The 19,129-nt window shown below is 51.8% G+C and overlaps 1 protein-coding gene across 1 annotated transcript; it reads left to right on the top strand.

The window, feature by feature from the left end:
• Window positions 1–122: 122 nt before the first annotated feature.
• Window positions 123–10,614, top strand: MYD88 (MYD88 innate immune signal transduction adaptor; the record flags this gene model as incomplete). The annotated part of the gene is made up of 5 exons (XM_084260703.1): window positions 123–744; window positions 3,691–3,822; window positions 6,383–6,563; window positions 7,606–7,697; window positions 10,357–10,614. The coding sequence occupies 5 exons, from the start codon at window positions 123–125 to the stop codon at window positions 10,509–10,511; spliced, it is 1,182 nt and encodes a 393-aa protein (XP_084116829.1). The 3' UTR covers window positions 10,512–10,614.
• Between the last annotated feature and the right edge of the window lie 8,515 nt (window positions 10,615–19,129).

The raw sequence follows: 19,129 nt of genomic DNA, 5'->3' as shown, positions 1-19,129 counted from the left end.
AGCCCAGTTCCGCCTCGAGAAGGAGACGGACCGAGTGATTTTGAACGAGCTCCCTGCCGGGCCACGCTGACGATCCCACCCTCGTTGTACGAGGGGCCGGGCAGGGACGAAGCCACCGCGAGATGCTTTCGAGGGGCAGCGCCGCGTTCCCTCCCCCGACCCACACCGCGGGTCCCGCCCGCTGCCCTCCGCGGCCGCCCCGGCGCTCGGTTCAGGCGGCAGCGGGACCGGCGGAGCGGCCGGTCGCGGCCACGGTGCCGCCCGCCTCCTTCAGCGCCAGCCCGGCGTTGGACAGGGAGGGCGGGCAGCCGGGCGGGGCGGCGAGGCGGGGCGAGGCGGGAAGCGAAAGGGCCGCGGAGCCGCGCGGGGGAAGTTGCGAGAGCGGCGCGGCCATGACCACGGCCACGGCCACGGCGCTGGCGGGCCCCGCTCCCGCCGCTGCCCCGGCGCCCCTCGACCTCCACGCCGTGCCCATGGTCGCGCTCAACTACGGCGTCCGGCGCCGCCTCGGCCTCTACCTCAACCCCCGGGCGGCGGCGGCCAGCGACTGGACGGCGCTGGCGGAGGAGCTGGGCTGCGAGTACCTGGAGATCCGGCGGCTGGAGGCGCTGCCCGACCCCACCGCCGCCCTGCTGGAGGACTGGCAGAGCCGCAGCCCCGGCGGCGCCACCGTCGGACGCCTCCTCGACCTCCTGCGCCGCCTGGGCCGCGACGACGTCCTGCTCGACCTGACCCACAGCGTGGGTGAGTGAGGCGCGGCGGTGCCCCCTGCCCCTGGCCCGGCGGGCCCTTCCCTCGGGGCGGCCGCGGGGGCCCGCCCGGCCCCGGGAGTGGGGGGACCCGGGAGTGGGGGGTCGCGGAGCGAGGCCGGCGCGGTGCCCCCGAGGGAAGGGCCTTGCCCCGGCCCGGGGAGGCCCACAGGCCGCGCTCGTCCTGGAGCGGGGCCGGGCTGGAGGGGCCGCGGCTTTGCCTGTGGCTTTTGCTGCCCTGTGCGACAGCCGAGCCCAGCCCGGTGTGTCCTGGGCGCCGGGGCGGGCGGGGAGGTGCCTGTGTTGGGTCTGAGCGGGGCGGCCTGTTGGGAACAGCTCCCAGGGCAGAAAAGCCTTTCCCAGGCAGCGGGGTGTGTGTGTGGGGGGGGTGGGGGGGGCTGGCTGCTTAGTAGGAGCCTCGCAGAGCTTCCAGGAGAGAAGGGAGGCAGAAGCATGCTGTGTTCCTGCTCAAACATAAACCCTGCGAAGTTACCCGGAGCCCCGTCCTACCCAAAGCCTTCAGCAGTAAGATACCAGTGTGCTGAAGGATGCTTTGGGCCAGGGCAGCCAGGAGACAGCTCGCAGAGGCATGGGAGGGTGTGAAAGTTAGGATGTGTGGGGCTGGCATGACAGGGAGGTGTTTGGAGGGAGAGGTGAGGGATGTGTGGAGCTGGGGAACAGGAGAATAAAATAATTCTCTTGCCAAACGAAAAGGAATGGAGATAGAGTCAACAAAAGCAGTAAATACAGAGGTTGCAGAGCTGTTCTGCTCACTTGTTCTTTATGGGCTCTTTTTATCGTTCACAGTCACAGAAATTCAAAGGGAAAACAGGTGTAAGAGTGATCCTTGGAAGGGGACGTTCATTGCTGAAGGATTTCCAAGGCCAGAGACTCCGCAGCAGTTCTGTGTCATATAATATAGTTCAGTGGGTTAGTGATGAAGAAATAATAAATCTCACTTCCTGTTACTCACGGAGATAAATGCAGATGGAGAAATTATTCTAAGCAGCCTGAGCAAGAGTGATGGAGGACTTTCCCATAGTGCTGTGGTTCTTCCTCCTCAAGAACACGCTGCAGAACTTGGGCTTGGTAAAGACAAACAAAAAACCCAAGTGCGTTTCGTGATCAAGTGTGTTTCAAGGGTCATAACAAATACCAGAAGCTTCCAGCTGTGTGAGAGAGTTGGGGCCTCACAGAAACCTTGGGCATCACCTAGGCTTCTTCTGGCCCTGAGTGCAGGCGTTGGAGGGGAATGTGGTGGCATGGTGTTTGTCAGAGCCCGGACAGAGGACAGCAGAATGAGTGGGAAGAACACACAGTTCAGGAAAACCACAAGTTCAGCTGGGCAGTGGGTCGTGCTGATAAGAGGGGAGGGTTAAAGTCTCTGGAGAAAAACCTGCTGAGGGCTATTCAGTGTAGAAGTGTTGCCTCTGACTCAGGAAATTCCCAAACTGCACCTTGTCCAGGGGATACATTATTAAAATAGATTATAGTTTATACCTAAAAGATTATTTTAGGAAAACACTTCTGTACGCTTCTTTTAGTCTTAAGTTCTCCCCACAGCATCTGGTTTTGCCCACTGGTGGAGATGGGCCCTCAGCTTGACTCAGCCCTGTGTTTTACTGGCCTGGGCTGAGGATTGCAGCTGTGACCTGTTGCTCTGTCAACAGTTGGGCCTGATGATCTTCAAGGTCTTTTCCAACCAGAGCGATTCTGTGATCGCAGTGTTCTCAGCTCTGGGGCAGTCAGAGGTATCTACACTCGTAAGGGGAAGGCAGCTCCTGATGGCCAAGGGCATCCCTGTGCAGCTCTGGCAGCGGAAGTGGGATTCAGGACTCTCACAGGATCCAGCTCAGAGTCAGAAACCAGCAGTGTTGAGGTTTCTGTGGTCTGTGCTTTCATCATGGGAGGTGCAGATCCGGGGCGTGATTGGGCTGCCCGCAGGAAGGCCTCTCACCCACATTCTGCTCTCCCAGGGGTTCCTTTGCTGCTGCTGCTGTGCCGGTGACCTCTGCAGGTAACCCTCTGCCTAACCCTCAGAGTCCCCCAGTTAACACTTGTACTTCTGTTTGCTTTAATTTTAATTAAAGCAGAAGGCTCTGGGGACTTTCATCTTTTTTGTTAATTCCTGGTTCCAAATCTCCTTTCACTTTCAAGTTCTTCTGTGATTTCCTGTCGCAGAGGCCGCAGGGGTTCTTGTCACTTCTCCAAAGGCTTTACGTTTAGATTTGTACTTAATCTGTTTATAATAGGTCTGTGTCCATCCCTGCCTTGTTGGGGAAGTTCACAGCAGGGAACGTGACAGGCCTGCTTGTCCTTATCCCAGGGGGGGATGTATGCACCCACCCTGCCTGAGCGAAGGAGGGTGTCTGCAATATAAAGCCCTTTTCAGGGGCTCATTAGAATTTTACCTGGTCCTCCTGTACGTGGTGAGTGTCTGTGCTCACCATCACCTGCAGTTCTGTCCAACAGAGGCCATTGGTTTGAATTTAATGGGTAAAAACATGTTATTAGTAAAAGACAATGTGAAGACTTCTGATTGCAAAACGTCCCCCACAGTTATTTGATGTTGAGTCCTCCAAGATGCAGAGAGAGCGGAGAGGTGAGACCTGTTACACACATGATCCGTGGTGTTCAAAACGTGCTGGGATGTACTAGAAAAAGGGGGGAGGTTGGCTTAAAACAAAAGGAAGTACTGCTTGACAGGAGCTTTGGGAATGAATTGTTTGAGGAGGCGGTGGAGGCAGGATCAAGGGGCTCAAAAAGAGGGGAGAGAAATTCCAGGACATCCTGAATGTCCTGGTGAACAGGTACCAGAAACCAGACAGGGGGTTTCCCTCTGACATCCCTGACCCGTGAAATAGGGTCTCCTCTTCTGAAGACTTCCAGCAGTGTAAAACCTCTCTGAGGAGCCTCTCATGTTGGTTGTGTGTTTCTGCAGAGGAGGACTGCAAGAAGTACCTGCAGAGGAAGCGGCAACAGGCCGACCAGCCGCTCCAGGTGCCGGCGGTAGACAGCAGTGTGCCGAAGACATCGGAACTGATGGGCATCACCACGAGGGATGATCCGTATGGTAAGTGCCCATGTCACATACCTCCTGTTGGAGTGGCCTTCACAGAATCACACACTGTTAGGAGTTGGAAGGGACCTTGAAAGATCATCTAGTCCAACCCCCCCTGCCAGAGCAGGGTCACCCAGACTAAATCACACAGGAACACATCCAGGCAGGTTTGAATGTCTCCAGAGAAGGAGACTCCACAGCCTCTCTGGGCAGCCTGTCCCAGGGCTCTATCACCACCACAGTGAAAAAGTTCCTCCTTATATTCAAACTTCCTATGCTGCAGCTTGTACTGCTCATCATTTGTCCCATTGCTGCCCATCACTGGGAAGAGCCTGGCTCCATCCTCCTGACTCTCGCCCTTTACATATTTATAAACATTAATGAGGTCACCCCTCAGTCTCCTCCAGGCTAAAGAGGCCCAGCTCCCTCAGCCTCTCCTCATAAGGAAGGTGTTCCACTCCCTTCATCATCTTGGTGGCCCTGTGCTGGACTCTTGCAAGCAGTTCTGTGTCCTTCTTGAACTGAGGGGCCCAGAACTGGACACAATATTCCAGATGCACTCTCACCAGGGCAGAGTAGAGGTGAAGAAACCTCTCTTGCCCTGTAGCTGCAGCAGATCCCTACAAGAAGTGCAGAAAACCTCTTTGCTTTCTTTACTCCTGACTCTCTGTAGCCTGGGCCAGAACGCTGTAGCTGGTAGTGTGCAGGCATTGCTGCCTGTTCCCTAGGGCCGAGAGGAAAAGCTGCCCAGGGGACGCTGTGCCCAGAAACAGTCTGGCACAGAGTCCACTGGACACACATGGGTAGAGGGTTCCCAGAAACATGTCCCTTAGTGCAGCCCAGCACAAAAATACTCCATGGGCTGGAGTCAGGGGGGAGGATGTCAGAGCTGGGCTGCCCTGCCCCACCTGCAGCGGCTTTACCCGCCTCGGATGGAAAGGAAACAGGGTTTGACATACATAGGTGAAGTGAGAGAGGAAACAGGGTCTGCGTGTCAGGGCTTGCTGGGCTGTGCCTGCAGCTGTGGGCTGAGGACACAGACATCTTCTGGAGATCTGTGACAGGCTGAGGCTGAACAGAGCTGTGTCACCTCTCCGGATGTTCCTCTGGCCACTCCTGACTTTGGGCGGCCACCTCTGCTGCACATGGGGACATCTGGGCTGGGCTTGTTCAGCCTGGAGAAGAGAAGGCTGTGGGGGGACCTTATTGCAGCCTTCCAGTCCCTGAAGGGAGCAGAGAAACAGGAGGGGAATCAACTCTAAAAGGGTAGACAATGGCAGGACAAGGGGGATGGATTGAAGCTGAAGGAGGGAAGGTTTAGATTAGATGTTAGGGGGAAGTTCTTTACAGAGAGAGTGTGAGGGGCTGGAATGTGCTGCCCAGAGAGGTGGTGGATGCCCTGTCCCTGGGGTTGTTCAAGGCCAGGTTGGATGGGGCTCTGGGCAACCTTGTGTAGATCCAGGCCTGGAGGTTGGTGTCCCTGCCTTTGGCAGAGGGGTTGAAACTCTGTGATCCTTGGGGTCCTTTCCAACCCTCCCCAAATGCCCAGAGACATGACAACATCTGGTGTTTGGCTTTGCCTGGCATGACCCCTGAGTTAGTGCTCTGCCCATAAAGCAGCCCCCTGGCAGCCTGTTACCCTTTGGCATGACTGGATGCTCCTTGGGCTGGAGCTGCCTGCTGGGGTGATCCTTTCCTCAGCAGCTTTTGGAGCCTGACCTATTTTTTTAACTGGAATAAAAACTTGAAAATATATTTAAGTGGCATTGAAATGAAAAAAAACCCTCAACCCACAGTGGGAAATTATCCACTGGTATAAAGGCACTTAATTACAGGAAAAGGTGCCTTTAAAGTGAGTATTTTAGTGTTTGGGTAAGTGTTAAATAAGTGAGAGGTGCCAGCTGGGGACATCTTGGGGAAAACTGGGCCATTTACGTGGCATCTGAGTTAGATATCCAAGGCTGACACCCTGGCTGTAGAATTGGCAGGTTCCAAGTTTGAAGGCCTGCCTTGTAGCTCAGGAGACAGCAGATCTCAGGATGTTGCTGGATGAAAGGCCCCCAGGAAGGATTTGGTTGGGAAGTTTGTATCTCTCTGACCTGAATACAGGGCTGGGACACTGAGCCACACGGGTGTTTTAGCTGTGTAACTCCCAGTGAATTCCCAGAGCGTTCAGGCTCAGAGTTACATCCCCAGGGTACTCTGCTCTCTCCAACTCTTCCCAGAGTTCCTCACCACCTTCCCTGGGGCTGGGTGGTATTGCCTCCACAGATTTTGTGTGTCTGCAACCCTCCCCTAACTGCCCCCAGCATCTGTGGGTCTGTGTGAACAGCTTGGGCGCTGAGGCAGCAGGCAAGGTGCAGATGGGCATCACCTTGGGCCAGCCCTGTTACAGCCAGGAGTCTGGTGGCTGGGCTACTCAGAGGTTAAATTATCTTCCCAAGCTCAGTAGAAATCTGTCTGTCAGAGCTCCTGATTCTGAGTGAGAGTCTGTGGGAGCCAGTGAAAGTTCACTACTGGAGTAAACTTTGTTTTTAGGAGAATATGACAGCTAAATTTTGATTGGTTTCAGGGAGTGGAACGGAGATGTTCGATGCCTTCATCTGCTACTGCCAGAAAGACCTCCAGTTTGTCCAGGAGATGATCCGGGAGCTGGAGCAGACAGAGTTCAAACTGAAGCTCTGTGTATTTGACCGGGATGTCTTGCCAGGAACGTGTGTGTGGTCCATCAGTGGAGAACTTATAGAGAGGAGGTAGGTGAACCGTGGTGGTTTGGGACATTTTGCCACAATGTCTGCAGTGTGGTGCTGGGGAAGCAGTAAAAATCCTCAAGGATGTCTCTGTGGGGTTTGGTTTATGCTTGAGAAGGAGGGCTCCAGTGTTTCCAAACGTGTTACTTCATGGTGTTCCCAAGGAAGATGCTGGTTTGATCTCTTTTCTCTGGGCTGGCACATCCTGCAGTCCTGTCTGTGGAGGTGTGCAGGCAGTGAGTACAGCTGTGGGCTGCGTTCACTCCCTGCGCAGTGAGAACTGTGAGGGGACAGCACTGGTGCTGGCACTGCCCTCAAGGACCCTTCAAACCTTTGAACCCCCTGGGGGTGGTGGGAGCCACATGAAAACCACTCCCCAGGTAGAGACTCAGGTAGAGAGAGCTTTCTAGCCTGAACAGGGGAAGCGCTGGCCCTTGGAGCATCTCCCTTTCACAGCCCTGCTGGATTCTGCTCACTGGGAAGTCCTGTGGCAGGGGTTTGGGTTCTAGACATCAGCGTTTCAGAGGGAGGTGGGTTGGCATTACCAGAGACCCTCACAAAGTCTCACTGTCCTGGCTGTTGTACAGTGTGGCCTTCTGTAGACACCTACACACGTTACAACCAGGAACCTCAAATGTAAACACCACATTGGAGAATAAAGGTCAGAGTTACGAAACAGGGAGAATTCACAGTAAGAGGAGGACACTACAGCTCTGTCCAGTTCATCCTCATGTTAAAAGGTATTGGTTGTGCCCAGGCAGCATGTGAGCAGGTAATGAGGTCAGCACTGGGTGTTGTATACAGACAGAGGATGAGATAAAGATCTCACAGCAATCTGGACTCTGCTGTTGCTTTTTTAGCACCCGAGTGTGTAGCTGTAAGCGGGTGTTTGTGTGTAGCATGGCTACCTGCCCATCAGTGTCCTTGCTCTGAGAGTACTGGGGCACAGCTGGTGGGTTCCTTTCTCTGGAGGGACACCCATGAGGGTGTGGAGCGGCTTTGTTGATGTTTTGGTTGTTTTCTCCCCTCCCTGCTTTACCTCCAGGTGTCGGAGGATGGTGGCTGTCATTTCAGATGATTACCTGGAAAGTGATGAATGCGATTTTCAGACCAAATTTGCTCTTAGCCTCTCCCCAGGTAAGTTCTCCCAAACACCCCACATGTCAGAGCTGTAACATCTCCAGCTGAGAGCAGTGCTGTGCTGCTGGGAGCTGCACACATGCAGAGTGAAGGATGGTCCCAGATGTGTTTAAGCACATCAGATCAGTACAGGTGAGAGAAGGGGGAAGATAAATAACTGATGGTTACAGAGCTGGGTTCTCTCTGCTCTGTGTGAGAGGCCACCCCAGCGCAGGGCACTGAGCAAATGGATTTACTGCTGTTAGAAGCAGCCATGGTGGCTTTACCATTTTGCTGTGCAGGCAGGGACTTGGACTTGATTCCTTGCCCTGCTGTTGACCTTCTGCATGGTCAAGGAGCTTAGCTGTCTGTGCTTCAGGGCTCCAGCTGTCAAGTGGGCTAATGCTGCCTGCTTTGGAGATGCTGTAGCTCCGTGTCAGGCTCGTGACGTGCTTCAAGATCTGTACAGGAAACAGGCTACTGAAGAGAAAACCATTATAATACATTCAGGGTGTGAGGAGATGCTGGAGGTGGGGTAGCAGGTCTGTTACCTCTTCTGTTCCAAATTGAAAAGCCATCAATTTGCTCCTGTCGAGTCTGTTCAGGTTGCTTTCCTGTTACCACTAGTTACTCTACACTGGTGTGTGTTGTGGCCTAATGGTATAGAGCGGATGTAATACGAGCAGGAGTGTCTGTGTGTGAAGGTCCTTCTCTAGATGGGGTCTCTGATGTGGTGTTATAAGTGACATGCCAGAGGTCTAACTGGAAGCCAGTGGCAGAGCTAGGAATTAGCTCCATCTTCACACAGAATCAGTAGGTTAGAAAATACTTTAGAGATCGAGTCCAATTGTGCCTGTCCTCTACTAAACCATATCCCTGAGCATCTCATCTGCCCATCTGTTAAACATATCCAGGGTCGGTGACTCAACTCCCTCCCTGGGCAGCCGGTTCCAGTGCCCAAAAACCCTCTTGGTGAAGAATAGTTTCCTACTGTCTGATCTGACCCTGCCCTGGTGCAGCTTGAGCCAATTCCCCCTTGTCCCATCACCTGTTGCTTGGGTGAAGAGACCAACCCCCACCTCTCTGCACCCTCCCTTCAGGTAGTTGTAGGCAGTGATAAGGTCTCCCCTCAGCCTCCTCTTCTCCAGGCTAAACACCCCCAGCTCCCTCAGCCATTCCTCATAGGATTTGTCCTCCAGCCTCTTCCCCAGCCTGGTTGCCCTTCTCTGGACTCATTCAGGGACCTCAATGTCCTTCTTATGGTGAGGAGCCCAGAACTGGACACAGTACTTGAGGTGTGGTCTCACCAATGCTGAGTACAGAGGCACAATCACTGCCCTGCACCTGCTGGCCACTTCCTGACACAATAATTTCATACAGTGGCCGTTAATCCATTGAACATCTTTAGCATGTTGTGTCAGCCCCTAATCATGAGGACTTGTAGCAAACTCCCTGTAGTTCTTCACCAGTTTTTGCTGGTGTCACACCTTTCATTGGAAGAACAGGAAAAGAAACGCCCATGTGCAGGTAACGACCTGAGCTCTGCCTGCATAAGGATGTGTGTAAGCACAGGCTGGCAGGGACCACAGGGTTACGTGTCTGCGTGGGGAAACTGATGCACAGGAGGGTTTGGTGGCAGGACCTGGGAACTTCACCGGTTACTTAACCCTCTGCCACAGTTACAAAATCATGGTTTCTTGCCTCATCCAGGGCTCAGCATCATCTCTTGCTCTGGGCAGCACGGTTTAGGTGGTAGCAGGTGTCCCTGTGGAGAATTGAAAGGGGAGAGGTCCCTCTTGAGAAGAGCTGCTCCTTCAAGCCATAGCAGTCACAGGGAGAGTTGTCTCATCCTGGGCCTGCCTCAGACAAGCGGTTCACCTTTAGCTGAGAGGTTCCTCACAGGCCCTCGGTGGGCAACATCCGCAGCCTATGAGCAACTCAGGGTAGGAGGAAAAGGAACTGGTGGTAACCCAGTAAAACTGACTGTCCAGAAGCAGCTTAGTCTCTCTCTTTTCTCCTCATACACCTGGAAGTTGTCAGGTCTGTACTCTCCTGTTTGCATTCCATGAGAAGCTGTTCTTTTATGTCTGTGGTTCGATAGGTGTTTTAGCCTGGAGAAGTAGGTGGTGATAAGGTCTCCCCTCAGCCTCCTCAACTACCTGAAAGGAGATTATAGAGAGGTGGGCGATGGTCTTTTCAGCCAGGTGACAGGACAAGGGGAAATGAGCTCAAGCTGCACCAGGACAGGGTCAGATCAGGTGTTAGGAAAAAAGTTCTTCACTGAAAGAGTTGCTGGGGACTGGAACAGGCTGTGCAGAGAGGGGGTTGAGTCACCATTCCTGGATGTGTTTAACAGATGGGTAGATGAGGTACTTAGGGATATGGTTTAGCATAGGACAGGAACAGTTGGACTCAATGATCTTACAGGTCTTTTCCAGCCCAGTGATTCTGCCTTCATCACTCCCATCAGCACAAGCTGCCCTGCACATCCTAGATGGGACCCTGTGATCTGAAACTCTCTCTCCAGGGTGACAGTCAGTGGCATTAGAATGAGATGACACAAGATTGGGAACAAACTTGCATCTTGTGCTGTGTGTGTGCTGCTGCTGGGAGAAAATGGATAGGGGATGTGACTGTGGCTGGGTGTAACCCTCTGGCTGTGTGACCTGTCTTTCAGGTGCTCGTCTCAAACGCCTGATCCCAGTGAAGTGCAAGGCCATGAAGAACGAGTTCCCGAGCATTTTGCGGTTCATTACAATCTGTGATTACACCAACCCCTGCACCAAGAAGTGGTTCTGGACAAGACTGGCCAAATCTCTCATGCTGCCCTGACACAGAGGCCCCAGAGCTACGTGTTCCTTTGTTGTCTGTCCTGGCTGTGCCTTCGCACCGCGGCGGCGGCGGCCGCGCAGGGTCTTCTGTACCACTTCACAACCTGGATCCTCACAGTCGGTGTTTGGAGCCTGGGACCAGAAGCAATGCATTTTCTCTAGCACTTTTGTATAACTCAGAAGGGGAAACTGTGAGGATGTTCCTGCTGAGTCAGCGAGCAACAGCCTGTGGCCGTTTGTGTAGGGAGCGCTTTGGCTGCAAACAGAAAATCTGCATTTAAAGACTGTGATAGGAGAGGACTCTTGTAAGCATTTAGTGCAACCTCAGAACCTCAAAACCACCTGCTTTCCCAAACAAGTATTGCCTATTGTTTTAAAAGCTGTTTATTTGCTACAGTAACAGTTAAGGTTGGTGTGGGTTGGGTGGTTTTTTTTAATTCCAGTGAAATCCCAGGGCTGCCTGGTGATCTGCAGGTGCTGAGGGTTTGGACTCGTGTTTTCTGTGAGAATGACTGAATTTCATACAATGATCAGGACTGGGAGGGACCTTAAAGATCATGAAGTTCCACCCCCTGCCATGGGCAGGGACACCTCTTGCCCAGACCAGGCTGCTCAAGACCCCATCCAACCTGGCCTTGAACACCTCATACTATTGCCACCTGTCCTTCTGAAAAGTCCCTCCTCAGCTTTCCTGTAGCCCCTTCAGGTACTGGAAGGAGCTATAAGATCTCCCTGGAGCCTTCTCTTCTCCAGGATGAACAACCCCAAGTCTCTCAGCCTGTCTTCACAGGAGAGGTGCTCCAGCCCCCTGATCATCTTTGTGGCCTCCTCTGGACTTGTTCCACCAGTTCCATGTCCTTATGTTGGGGACTCCAGGACTGGGTGCAGCACTGCAGGTGGGGTCTCACCAGATCAGAGCAGAGGGGCAGAATCACTTCCCTCAACCTCCTGGTCCCACTCCTTTTGATGCAGTGTAGGATACTGGTGGCTGGCTGGGCTGTGAGCACACATAGTCAGCTCACGTTGAGCTTCTCATCCACCATCACCCCCAAGTCCTTCTCTGCAGGGCTGCTCTCTATCACATCATCTCCCAGCCTGAATTTGGGGGCTTCAGTCTGCCCTGTACTGCAGCCCTGTCTCTGGGCCCACACTTGTTTTGCAGGTAGATGGTCTCCTTCAGTCTGTGCTTTGAGAAAAGCAGCAGTGCATCTCGATTGTTCAAGTGCTGCAAAGAAGTGAATAGTTCTCCCACTATTCACAAAATTAGAGCAGTTACCCTTGTAATTACAGCTAATGCAGAGTTTCCGAGCTGGGTTTATGTTCTGTGGATGTTTTTCTCCTCACGTTGTATGATGATACTCCCATCCTGTGTTTGTTTACAGGGTAAATCCCCTCCACTTGTGTTTTCCAAGGCAGACCCTCAGATTTGCCAGAAATGGTTCTTTATTTCCTCATTGAATGCTGTACATGTGAGACTTGGAGCCATGCTGGTCATGTCTGTTCAGGTGTCATTTGCAGTAATACCTTCTAATAGTATTTGATATTCCTAGAGCTTATTAAATGTTTACAATAGAACCTTCCTCTGCTAGAAATTCAGTCTTAAAATGCATATTTTCTAAGTATTTCCCCCACAAGCATGGGATGCTGTTGCTCGTTGACTTGACCAGGAACAGAGCTCTGTATCTAAGAGGGTCCAGGTCTTAAACTCATCCGCTTTTGGGATGCCTCAAAGGTACAGGGGTAAATATTGAATAAGGAGCGTGTTAAACTATCAGCTGGGCTGTTTAAAATATTGAGGCTAATGTTACATTAATAGGAAAAAGCAGGTTTTAATTAACCCCCATGATCATTAATGCATTTCTGTGACTGGGGCTGGGAGCAGCGTTTCTGTTTCTCTGCTTGTTTGCCTGGAGTCTTGCAGAGTGGCTGGTGGGTCTCATCAGTTCTCGGGGGTGCTCAGGGGCTGTGCCCAAAGTAGCATTGTAAAGCAACCCCCGTGTGTTAAACAGACACAGGAAACGTTTACTTTCTGAGTTGGGGAGAGAAGAATCTTGCTCACATATCTGCAAGTGCTTGAACTCTGCCCCTTCATTCGTTACTGCGACCACTGACTCGTGCTGGATTTTACAGCTTAATATTTTACTAGTTGATATTTCCAAGGTTGCCTCTGGATGTGATTTTTTCTTCTTATTTTCCTGGTTTAGGATTTAAAGCATTACCAGGGCTGAGGTACAGACAGAAGTGTGTGTTCCTGCCTTTCCCTCACCTACGAACGGTCCCTTACAATTGGGTGCTGCCAAAGTCCTGCTCAGGCACTGCAGCTGGTTCCTCCTGCTCAGAGAGCAGCCAGCCTGACCTCAGCGTGGTGATGCTCGTTTGCTCACCTCATGTTAGTGTGGGGGGCTGGTTTTGGCTAGTCCAGCAAGCTGGGTGTGTTTTCAGTGCTTCCTACAAATCCCAACTGCTGTTGTGGTGCTAAGGGGACGTTTGCAGCCTTCTGTCTTGCTAGAGCAAGTGAGAAGTCTGTAGGCATGGGAGGAGAAAAGTTAAGGCAATGATGGCTCTCTGAATAGTTCATCTTCATGTCCTGTTGCCCTCAGGCCTCTCCTGCAGAAGAGAAGACAGCAGCTTGCCTGCAGTTCCTGCATAATCGTTAAACGTTAATTATATAAGAGTTTCTGGAGGCCGCTTGATCCCCAGGCGCTCCTGGGGCTCGGTGAATTCTCATACTCTGGAGTGTCTATAAACATTAATTATGGGTCATTACTCGCAGGACCAAGCCAGATTCCGCTTGTTTGGAGAGCTGGAAGGCCTCTGGTAACTAATTAGGGGGGAGCACCCTGCGCTGCAGACGCTAGAGGGAGGCAATGGCCCGTGCTGGCACCCAGCGAGGGAACCTGCCCGCTGGGTGGGATGGAGGAACCAGGGATGGACCAGCTGCGCCACGACCTGTGTCCGGGATGGGGGGAATGGGTTCTCCTGCACCCCCTTCTAAGGCGGCTGTGGGGAAAGTAGCGAGAATTTTAGCAGATTGAAGCTCTCATGGTGCTTTGTGTGTGAGTCCTGACGGGTGGGCTGGGACTTGGGATGGTGCAAATGAGGAAAAAACTAGAAGAACAATGTGGTGATGGCAGGGAAGGTGCTGCTTCTGCAAGGGAAAGAGAGCAACCTGAACTTCTAAACCTCCTGACTTCCAGTAGGTAAATCAGATGCTCCAGTCAGTGCTTCCCAGGGGCTCATTATCATCCTGCTGTCCGTGCTCCAGCCCTTCTGCCTGGCTGGCTCCGAGGCAGATATTTCTGTTGCCAGACCATTGCTTTACTGCAAACAGTTCCAGCTGCCTTGTGGGCTAAAATCATGATTTGGGGGTAAAGGGAGGCAGCAGCCCTAATGCATAAAGTACATGCTTCAAATGTGTGGCCTCCTCTGTGTAAATAGCAGAGTTGATGCACTTGTGACATTTTCATATCTGTCTTGCCACGGTGAGTTGATGAAGTGTGACATCCCTGAGTGACACACAAATCTAGTGCCTGTAAACACGTTCCAGTGGCAGTTGTGGTTTTCCTCCCCTCCTTCGCGCTCGGTGGAAGGTCAGAATTGTGAAGACCTTTTAAAAAAGAACCCCAAGGGATTTACAAAATCGGGATGTTACTTTTTTCCCCCCATTTTGTTTCTTTACTGAATTGCCCTGGTTGAGTCTGTTTGTACCAAATCCTTTATTTTTATATATATACATAGATATTTTTATGACTTTCTAGCCTGACACAAGTCTTTGGAACAGCATACGTGTTTTATACCCATTCTGAGAACAGCCAATCATTTGGTGGGGTTTTTCCCTCCTCAAAAAACTTCAACTTTTGCTACTTGTGAAAACATTTTAAAATAAAGAATTAAAACCCAGCAGACTGAGTCTCCTCCTTGGGCACTGGAGAATATATCCTAGGTCTCAGAGCGTGAGTGAGAAATAATACGGACTGGTTCTTTGCTGTTTTCTTGTTTTGCCAGAACTGCTTCCTCACTGGAGGCTTTTGGAAGAGGGAGAGTTGTGTCAGGAGGAAAATCATCAAGGAATCATACTTGAGACATGTGTGGTTCCTCCCCAGGACTTGTTCTTGGCTTTGTGGTCCTTGACCATCGCAGTCGTGGACCAGCTGCATCCCTGGTACCCAGCGGACTGAGGGGGATGGGGATGGAGTCGGGGCTTCTGCTCTCTCTCCTGCTCTTCAGCCTTTGTGGGGCCCTGCAGGGGTTATGTTGCAGTGCAGTGATCCAGGGGATTTGCCAGCTTTATTTCCTTTGGCTCCGAGTCAGCCCCAGCCAGGGAAGTAACTTCCAACCCGGCAGCTGCCGGGCCAAGGCCCTGCCACAGGAACAGACGGAGGATGGAGGGATCGCGGAAGTGCTGGGTGGAAGGAATTTGAGGAGGTCGAGGAGGACCAGCACTTCACAACAGGAGGGGCTACAGGCTCAACCACTCACAGGCCAATATTCCCCAAAAAGCACATGAAGTAACATCGCTACAAGAACATACAGAGAGATATGGAAACCATCTCAGAATACATTATTCTAGACAGAAATCCCTGGTAAGATCAGCTGGCCAGGAGAGTCCTGCTGCCAGAAGAGCTGGCATCCCTTTGATTTGGTGTGGCTTTACACCACTCACCTGTGTGTGTGGTTTTGAGCAGTTACAGGTTTTCACCTGTACTTGGCTGTAGCTCAGACTCGGGGTCAGGGTGGCTGGCTGTGGTACCTCTTTTCTGTCAGTTGTTCCTCCTCTGCCAGAAGCAACCTCCCCAGCCCTCCATTTCAATGTGGGAATGTCAGTGCCATCTCCTTCTAGAGGTCAGCCTGTACCTGGTGGAATTCAGTAACTGCTGCAGAATGTTCTGAGCTTCAAAGGTGGAGGGTGAGACATGAAGTCCTACCCCTTGACAGACCAAATTCTGTTCCTCATTACGCTGACGTGAAAGGAGTTGGTTTCTTGTGATGGAGGCACTGCTTGGTCCAGAGGGCACATACATGGGAAGGAAATTAGCATAGGGAAGGAAATGTAATTATGCCTAAAAATGGCTGGGAAAATGCCTGAGCATCCTGGAAACATATTTTAATAAGGCAATGAAAAGAAACAAACCCCAGAAGGTTCAGGTTACTGGAAAGCATGCAAATACAGCTTATTAAAATGCACCTCAGTCAGACCTGCTGGGGTTTTACCAGACAGCCAGACACGTGCTGCGTGCCTGTACTTTGCTAAAGGTGATCTTCTCCAGGTGCTGCAGAATCCTAGTATCTCCTGGGTTGGAAGGGACACATAAGGACCATCGAGTCCAACTCCTGGCTCCACACAGGGCCAGCCAAGTCAGAGCGTGGGACTGAGGGCATCATCCAGGTGCTTCTTGACCTCAGCCCAGCTCAGGGCTGCGACCCCTTCCCTGGAGAACCTGTCCCAGTGCCTTGACCCTCCTCTAAGTACAGAACCTCTTCCTAACATCCAACCTAAAACTCCCCTGTTGTGGTTTCATGCCGTTCCCTTGGGATCTATCCCTGGTTCACAAAGAGAGAAGACCAGTGCCTGCCCCTTCGCTCCCCCTTCTCAGGAAGCCACAGACCATGATTAGAGCTCCCCTCAGCCTCCTCTTCTCCAGGCTGTATGAACCAGAGGACTTCAGCCTCTCCTTATAAGACCTCCTTCATGTCCCTACATTATCCCTGGTTTTGGTTCAGCTGATCCCCACAAGGATTTTGAGAGGACTTTGAACCCAACACAACGTCTTGATAAGCACCATCCAGCCCAGCCTGGACAACTTAGTTTGTAGCAAAGTCTGCAGTGGGGAGAATGGAAACTGTTGTATCACCCTCCCACCCCGGAGCTGTGCTGCTCTTTAAAGGGTTAATTGATTGAAGGTGTATTTCAAGTCTGGTTTTGAAGCTGTTCTCAAGTCTGATTTACAAACAAGACATTATCTGTTCCTGTAGCTGAGCCCAGCTTAACAAAGTGCTTTTCCCTGCTCCTGTCTCAGTGATGAAGCTGCCCATGCTGTGGCAGTGGTTGGTGCCCACCAGCCAGCAGTTTGGTCTGTTGCAGCAGGATGAGGTGGCATGGTGAGGTGCACTAGCAGCTGTGAACTGCCCTGTGCTGGGTGGGATGCATCCCTTCACTTCAGAGCATCAGCTGCAGGGGCTTCAATTCCACTTCCCCCAGTTCTTAGCCTTGCCTACCTTGGTTTTTGGCAGTGCTCGGCTGGAAGGAGAGAACAAGCACAGTCTGCATGGATCATGAAACACTTAACCACCTCTCTTTACAAAAGGTTTCTTGGAGCTGTTTTCCTCCTGTTTTGTCCCAGCCTTCCCGCTGCCCTGTTGAGCCAGGCCAGCTGAGCACAGTGTCTGGGGCTGAGCCTGAGGACTGCACAGTGGCTCCGTGCTGCGCTTCCAAGCTTCCCCTTCCCAGCAAACACAGGGCTCCCCGGGGTGAGGAGGCAGGTGGCAGATGGCTGGGAGCACTGGGAGGAACGTGCCAGGGTTTCCTCAGCAGCCAACCACCCAGAGTCTCCCCAGACCAGACAGATTTTGTACAGCTCAGCCCTTACTGAGTGTTCAGGTGGGGAAAGAGCAGAGCAGCCTGCCAGGCTGGGTGCCAGCCTGTGGGGGAGAGGATCAGAGGGTCCTGCTGGCTTGTAAAGTGGATGGCTGCTCGTTTCACCTGTGCCCAGGGAGCTGCAGGGCTCTGCAGATGAGGCAACAGGCGAGATGGTGCAGAGGAAGAGGAGGAGAACCCCTGCTCCAAGCCCAGTGTGAACCTGCAAGTTCAACACTACAAATCTTGTCTGGTTTGTTAATGAAAATAAACTCACAGGGCGATTAAATGGGTCTTTACCCACTGTTTAGGATGCTAAGTCAGGAAAAGGATGGACTCCTGGGAAATCCATTCAGACAAGCGTGGGTGTTACGATGAAATGAACTTTCATGAAGGTTTTTCAGGATTTTTCTGGCTCTAATCTTCAGCTATGTTCATCTTCTGTGTCAGCAGAACTAACTGTAAGAGCCACGAGTCCTAAGGTGCTTAACTGCTCGTGTGCCAGTCTGCAGCCTGCTGCCTCAGGAACAAAAAATACCATTCAGGGGGAAAACAAGGTGAGCGAACCCAAAGGTCTGTGTGCTGCTCCCTGTCCTGTTCTTCCAGAGCCACGGTGGATCCCATGGATTTCTTTACAGCCACATCACAGAAGTGTTCAGTGATCTGGGTGACCGATCTAGGACTACTGAATGGTGGAAGATTTAGCACTTGATTTTTGGCAGCACTTGGCAGACATTCCCTACTGAAATATACATGGAAATGAGATTTAACATGCTTTGAGCTGAGGACTAAAACGGCCATCATCTGCCTTAAAAAAGTGTCACAGCACCTCCAAAAACCTCATGTGGATGTGCAAAGAACGTGCTTTTTTCAGGAGCAGTAAAGGGCTTTAGAGATCTGCAGAAAGAAAAGCAGACAAGGGAAGCATCACAGGTTTTACTATAAAGCTATTTAGCCTGAAAATGAATATCCCCTGGTTTTCCTAACAGTTATTCTACAGCCTCCTTGGTGACTTAACCTCTCCTAGCACTGTGCCTGGCATCTGCACAGCAGCATTGTTTCAGGGAGCGCTGGGAACGGGAGCTTTGAAGATCTCCTCTCCCAGCTCTCAGGAATCTTGCCTCATCAGCATGCTGCTCCAGGCAGACGGGTTTCTCTTCAGCTCCAAGCCATGCATATTGATCAGTCATTTTCTTTTGTTACCTAGCATCCTGTCATCGATTTTAATTGTTCAGTATTGAAGGGGAAGCATTCAGTCCACACAGAATTACCAACTATGAAATGCTGCTTTCTGCACCTTTTGCTAGACTGTGCTGGGAGCTAAGCCCTTAGGAGCTGTGTCTCTCTCTCTCTCTCTCAGCTAGCAATCTGTGCAGATTATGCAGCTGTCAATTTTTCTCTATTAAATCAATTTCCTGATTCTCAGTGACAGCTTTCCCCACCACATGATTTCACACTTCAGGGTTTTGTTTCTGAGGTGCCATGTGGGGGTTTTATGCATTCAGGGAATGCATTTAACTCAGATACCTTGCTCAGGAATTCCCATCTCCCCTTTCCACCTGCTGTCCTGAAGAGATTCCTACGACTTCAAGTGACTCCTGGTGAGTCTCTCTCTCTCCTGCAGCTCCTCTCTGGCTCCTTGTCAGCCCACAGGGCTGCTCCTGGGCTGTTCCCTGAAGATTCCTTTCCTGCTGCCAAAACAGGACAGCTCCTCAAAGATGAAACTGCAGCGTGGTCCTGTATCTGACAGAGAGATGAGTCTTCCCATCCCCAGAGTGCAAAATACCAAAGCTGGGAGTTGGTGTGGTTCAGTAACTCTTCTTCTTCCTCAAAGTATCTTCTTAGACTTTGTTCCCATCTTCTCCAAACATTCCCACACTCTCAGAGGGCATTCATTACAAAAATTTCCTCATGTCTCTGTATGTAAGGACCTTGGTCCTCTCCCACTCTCTCTCTCTCTGATTCTAGGTTTTCCTTTCCTTTACATACACATAAAGGATCCTATTTTTAGCAGTCAATGACACAGGAATTCATGAGCAGGGAGG

The sequence above is a fragment of the Gallinula chloropus genome (genome assembly GCF_964237585.1).
Source record: "Gallinula chloropus genome assembly, chromosome: 2".
NCBI classification, from domain to species: domain Eukaryota; kingdom Metazoa; phylum Chordata; class Aves; order Gruiformes; family Rallidae; genus Gallinula; species Gallinula chloropus.
The sequence above is the reverse complement of the archived record's forward strand: the minus strand, read 5'-3'. Positions and strand labels throughout refer to the sequence as shown.